We start from the raw sequence: 5987 nt of genomic DNA, 5'->3' as shown, positions 1-5987 counted from the left end.
AGTGAATAAGGAGGGGAGATGAAGGTGGAGCTTTGTCTTTTTCCTGCCAAACTAGGAAATCTCACCCAATCTCACCAGCTTCACTAGCTCTCCCAGAGAAGCTGTGGTGGGAACCCAGGGACACCCCCAGCCAGGCAGAGGCAATGCCAGAGACGCCTGGGAGCCCCAGGCCCAGGGGAAAGCAGGAGGGGGCAGGGAGACAGTGACAAAGCGGGTCCTTCTTACGCAGCAGCCACCTCTGGATCTATACGCCTCACCTGTGAGTAGGTCCAAGGATGGAGATGCCCAACTAAGCACGTGGAGGAATGAATTTGGGCCCCCTTGTTTCAGCCCTGCTTCCTAAGGGCCATGCCCCAGAAACTTGTAAACTGAGGCTTCTGGGTGATGCCGAATCACGGGTCCACTAAAGATTGGGGCTCTAGACACTGTACGTCAGCTGAATTAATAAAGACAGGGACTCGCAGTGTTTATTAACTAGCTTGCAACTTGACTGGGACCCCAAGTGCCAGGAAAGGAACTAGAAACAGGCAGAGTTTGGTTGTAAGAATTTGACAGGCAAAGAAGAAAGCACAGTCCACTGTCTTGTGGTTTTAGTGGTTCGACAATAATATGCGTGTTATTTTTCACACTGATGATTCCAGGGAGGACTCCTGGGCTCAGCTGGAATCAGGACTGTCTTATACCCCTCAAGCTCTCCTGGTCTCCACCAGAACTATCGTGCTGGAGATGAAAAGACAAAGCCAAGCTTGCCAGCCTCTGCAACCCCAAGCATCACCAGGCGAGGAACAGAAGCGTCAAGGGGCCCCTCGCAGGGCGGTGTGGGCCGGCTACATGCAGGGGCCGGAGAGAGCAAGCAGACACGGCAGACAGCATGCTGGGGAGGGCTACTCATGAAAATGAACATGAACTCCAGCCCCGCCCTGTGAGAAACGGTGTTCAAGGACCGTGAAGTCTCCCATTCCCTCCTCAACTCGGGGTGCTCCAGTGATAACAACGGCCCGCGGATAAGGAGGTGAGGACTCCTCCTCCACCCCAAGAGCAGCGCTCGGGCACAGTCCCGACCCCAAGGAACAGTGAAGTGTGAATGGGTGATCTAGAGCCCCCCAGAGATGCAGTGGGGGAGACGGCTCTCGAGCAAAGCAGCGTCTGCTAGCTCAGCGTAACAGAGAAGGGACTCTCCCTCCCGGCTCCTGTGGTTCCCGCTCTGGACCCAGTGAGTGGCAGTCGACTCCCCGCGAGGCCTGGCGTTCAGTCCCGTAACTGGTCTTTCCTGTTCTCACGGTCGCTCACATCCACCTGAGCACGCAGACCAAGGCCAGGAGCCCGGCCACAGCCTCTGTCCACAGGGTCCTTCGAGGGACTACGCGGGCGTCAAGCCCTCCCTATTTTCTGTAAGAGTGGACTCTTCTAGGCTCTGTGGGCCACACGGTCTTTGTTGCAACTACTCCACTTGGCCACCGCCCCGCGGAATCCGCCACAGACCGCGGAAAAGGAGCGCAGCCTGCTCCGCTCTCACTGGGCCGCGTGGTCGGCCGCCCCTCGCTCTGATCATAAACACCTGCCTGTCCCACCTCCGGGGGGCACGGGATCCTGCCGGGCACTGTTCCCTAAGCGGCGTCGGTTCCTAGGGTAGGACCGAAGCGGGAGCGGTGGCACCGTGCGCGCGCCCGCAGCCCCGGGAGGGCAGTTCTCCCTCGGCCTCGCAAGAGGGCGCTGGCCCCCAGCACCAGGGACTTGCCTCTGAGAACGTGGCGGCCGGGAGAGGGGCCCGTTCACCCCGCGTTCCCCGCGGCGGCGAAGAATGAGAGGCTCGGTGCACAGAAGTGTGTGTTGGTTATGAAGGCGGCGAGGGAGGGGAGGTTTAGACCACGTCGGTCGTGTTGGGGACACAGTAACAGACAGGATGAGGGGAGCGCCGCTAGGCTAAGAAGCCAATCTCCTTACCAAAAGGATTTGCAAGAATATTTGTGGCTCAGGACCTAAGGAACTTGCTACAGGGAAGTGAGGTCAGAGGTCAGCTCAATCCTGAAATATAAAGGCAGCGAAGCGGGTCACAGCAGAGGCAGCGTCATCGCGGGGGTGGGGGGCGGCGGTGGGGTCCCCCAGGGGCCGCCTTCCCCTGCTGGGGTCTCCCTCCCCGGGCTCACACTGCCCTGCCACTCCTCCCCGGGCCCCCCGGGTGGCGGGCATCGGGGCCGCAGCTCCGGGAGGGGAAACGGGGTACGCGTGGGCAAAGTGGCTTCTGACTTTTGAGGGCCACTGGGGGGCGTGGTGAGGGTAATGAAAGGGTGCCTGGGCCCTGCGTTCTGGAATCATAGGCCCTCCGTGCCTCCCTGGGTGCTGGAGCGCACCGCTGGGGTTCAGACTTCTGCTTGAACCCAAGGAGCCCAGGCCGCGGGCCGCCCGTGCGCATGCGCGGGGACGGCTGGGCTCCGGGGCAGACCGGGTCTCTCCCGAGCCTCTCCCGAGCTGGCGGGCTGGCGGGAGCTCGGGATGCACGGAGGGGACTCGTGTGCAGTGGGTGCCGGCTGGGTGGCGACCAGCCCAGTTCTGCAAATGGGCAGCTGCGCCGCGGCCGTGGCCTCAGAGCTCCGCGGAGCAGAGCTGAGGAGAAGCGACCGCGGGCGCGGATGCGGGACGGAGGAGCAGGAGGAACCGCGCTGTGCCGCGCGGTGACAGGTTGGCTTCGTCATGGACTCGGCGTGTAAGTGAACAGCCGGATCTGCGCCGGGCTCTTCCCTGGCATCTCGCTTTTGTCTTTTCTCTTTTCGGTGGGGGGAGGGGAGGGGGTGCAAGGAATGGGCTCGGCTCCCCTCCCCCCACCGTCCCCAAGGGGACGGTCTCCAGGGGATACGAGCCTGGCTGAAGATCGTCAGGACAGGAAAGAACCCTTAAAATGAAAGTGGAACATGGTCGGGGACGGGGGTAGGGGGCGTGTAGCTTGCAGGGGGCCGGCCTCCTGGATGTAGGGTGCAGGGTGACGGTCCAGCAGAAAGCCGAGCTGGCTGGAGGAAGCGGGGCGCCTACCTCTGTTCCTCCTCCAGCTCCTCTTTGGTCATCATCTTCTTGTACTGGTTCCCCCGCAGCTTCCCCGGGCTGTACTTGAAGGAGAAGGCCTCTGCCCCTGCGGAGAGCGGACAGTGAGAGCCCGCGGAGGTGCGCGCGTCGGGCCCTCCCACAGGTTGAATCCCTTTGCCTTTGTTAGTCACTGAGAACCCTCTCGGCCAGACAGGGACCCCCCACCCCACGCCCCGAGGAGGGGCAGAGAGCCCCACGCACACCCAGTGCCGGCCCCGGCGCCGCCCCGGCCTCAGAGAGAACTGGACTTCCACGGTTCGAGTGTCTTCTCACCCTCTGCCCGCGCGGACAGCCCCGCTCCCGCACCCTTTCCGTGAAATCCTACAGGAACTTAGGATCGGCTTTAGGGACTGCAAACATGGCTGCGTAGACAAACACGAGGCAGCCAGAGAGAGGCCAGCAGCCCTTCCTGGGCTCCGTCCTCCGCACGGTTCCCCCGCAGGACCAGGGAGCCGTCTTCCGAGCTAGCTGGCTGTCCCCCCGCACCAAGTCTTTGCCTTTCCTCCCTCCTCTGAAGCCCCCGCTGCTGCTGTGCTAATTACAGTCAGCCGGGGGAGCTCATCTCAGGGAAGGCTCTGGGTTCCCTGCCTTTCCTTGGGTCCCAGGTCTGGAGGGCGGCACAGGGACCCCCGACCCTTCTGCTGAGTGAGGTCCTCCACTCTCCCGGACTTGGGGTCCATGCCCCATCGTCCAGGGGTGTCGTGTTAGTCAGGCTCATTTTCTCCATGCCACAGCTGCCCTCGAAGGAACAAAAGGGCCTGAGGGGGGAACACGGGGGGTTTGGACAGAGGGAAGCACGGACACGTGACATGGAGCGAAGGCAGGCACGGGGTGCACAGGCCACAGGGAGGTGGCACACGCGGGTGAAGGCTACAAGGGCCAAGGGCGCCCTGGAGCCTGTCCTGGGCTGAGTGTCCTGTCGGGAGCGATGCCCTCACGTGTCCTTCAGCCCAGCAGGTGTAGGGTACATGACTCTGGCCAGTTGGGGACAGGGGCTGAATGGCTTGTCCTATCTAATTTCCATTAATGCATAAAGAATTGAATAAGCAAAACGCAGAGACCATCAAGTCACCCTCCCACACAGGTGTATTCTTTTTCCGTTCTGTTCTAGAGGGTTCCACCTCTCTCTCATTTTAATGTCAGGAATCTCAAAACACCTCCACATCCTGCCTCCAGGCCACCCTGACATCCGGCTGGCGGCTGTCCCTACGGCCAGAGAGGCTGATCTGCTCTCAAGGGGAGGAAGAGGCCTCAGCTTCTCGGATCCTGGTTCCCTCTCGGGCAAATGAACGTTCTGAATACACAGTCAGAACCCAGATGTTAGGCTGTGTTTGCCGCTCACCGACACCTTGCTTAGGAGAAGGCCAGCTCTGGTACACACGTCTTCCCGAAGGTCCCTCACTCCTGCCAACAGCTCAGGGACTGAAACCTCCCCCCAGGGAGCAGTTACTGCATTGTACGAGGATTAATGGGCTCAGAGTTCATTCATTCATTCAAACATGTAGCCAGCACCATTCTAGGCGTTGGGATGGCAGCGAATGAAACGCAGCATGCGAAGGTGAGTAATTAACATACAGAGTTTGCAGCTGGCCATGCGTGCTCCGCAGAAGAGGACAGCGGAGGGGGAGAGGAACTTGGGGAGGGGGCTGCTTGGAAGTTTAACTGGAGGAAGGGGTTTGTAGACCCAGCAGAGCAAGGGGGCTAGTGAGACCGGGGGGCAGAGAGCAAGCGGACAGCAGGACATGGCCTGGGGGCGAGGGGCCATGGGAGCTCCTCCTCTGGTGATGTGGGGCTCTGTGCAGAGTGAGTCCATCCCTCCCTCCTCACTGGAGACCCCCACTCCCGTTAGCCGGCTCTTCCCTCCAGGCCGAGCTGTGCGAAGGGCCGGAGAGCACTGTTCCTCTGGGCCCGTGGAGTCAGGAGCTTCTAGCAGCACAGGGTTTGCAGGGCTCATGTCTGGGGATCTGGGGAGTCTGCTTAGTCATTCGGGGTGCTGTTTGAGGGGCCTGGGCCTCTGGTTTCCAGGAAAACTCTGAAAAGCCCGCCACGGGTGGAATCACACTGAGCTGCAGACTCATCAGAATGAGCTCGGAGCCATCGCCTGCTTCTGGACACCAAACAGAGGGACAAAGAAAACCAGTTGACCTCGACGTCAAGGTCATTGTGTTGCTATATTTTGGAAAAATAAAATGTAAAAAATGCTGCCAGCTGGGTACTACGCAAGATTTCAATTGATGGGGCAGCTCTGATTAGCTTTACATTTTCTGAGCCAGAGAGACTTGAAAAGGCTTTCACTTAAACACATGCGTGTACCAAGTGACATACAGCTGCTTCCAATTTTGCTAGACCAGGAGGGTTCGGTGTGACGGCCCCCGGCGAGGGGGTCCTGCCTCTTGCGGTCTTGTGTGAATCTACTGAGTTGCTTAGGGGATGCATCTTAGCGACTCCACTGGAATCAATTAGCTCACGCAGCGGGGCTGGGAGCCCACTCACGTTTTCTTCTCAAAGCTGGGGCCATAAACCTCTCCTCCCTCTGCCTTGTCAGGGCTGGCAGGCGGGGCTGGGGGTGTCCAGGGTGGCAGGCAGATAAGGAGGGAGGGCTCAGTGACCAGACACTTGGCTGCGTGTGGGGCTCAGAAGAGGGGTCTGCTCAGCCTCCCCTTGTCCTGGTCCAGGGGCATTCGGCCACCTCATCTTTTGTCTCCTGTGTCCTCAAGTCAGTAACAGGACGCACTGATGTGGCAGGGACAGACCCCAGAGCCACGGTTCCTGTGGACAATCTGGGAGAACCAACAGCTCAGCGGGGGAGCCCCCGGCAAGGGGCTGCTGTACACCCCACCTGCACCGCCTGCCTCTCCCCATCCTCCGAGGCTGTATTGACAGGAGCCGCAGCCCAGCCCTGCCCCTGG

General features: G+C 60.4%; 1 protein-coding gene across 1 annotated transcript in view; it reads right to left on the bottom strand.

Annotated features, from left to right (window-relative positions):
- The window catches only part of MXRA7 (matrix remodeling associated 7), a 12290-nt gene that overhangs the window by 4727 nt on the left and 1576 nt on the right, over positions 1–5987 (bottom strand). Inside the window, exon 3 of the mRNA XM_015589774.2 lies at positions 3028–3124. Coding sequence (XP_015445260.1) covers positions 3028–3124 — 97 coding nt within the window. The remainder of the gene's footprint in view (positions 1–3027; positions 3125–5987) is intronic.

This window comes from Pteropus alecto, unplaced genomic scaffold (genome assembly GCF_000325575.1).
Source record: "Pteropus alecto unplaced genomic scaffold, ASM32557v1 scaffold134, whole genome shotgun sequence".
NCBI lineage: Eukaryota > Metazoa > Chordata > Mammalia > Chiroptera > Pteropodidae > Pteropus > Pteropus alecto.
This window is presented reverse-complemented; position numbering and strand designations above follow the sequence as displayed.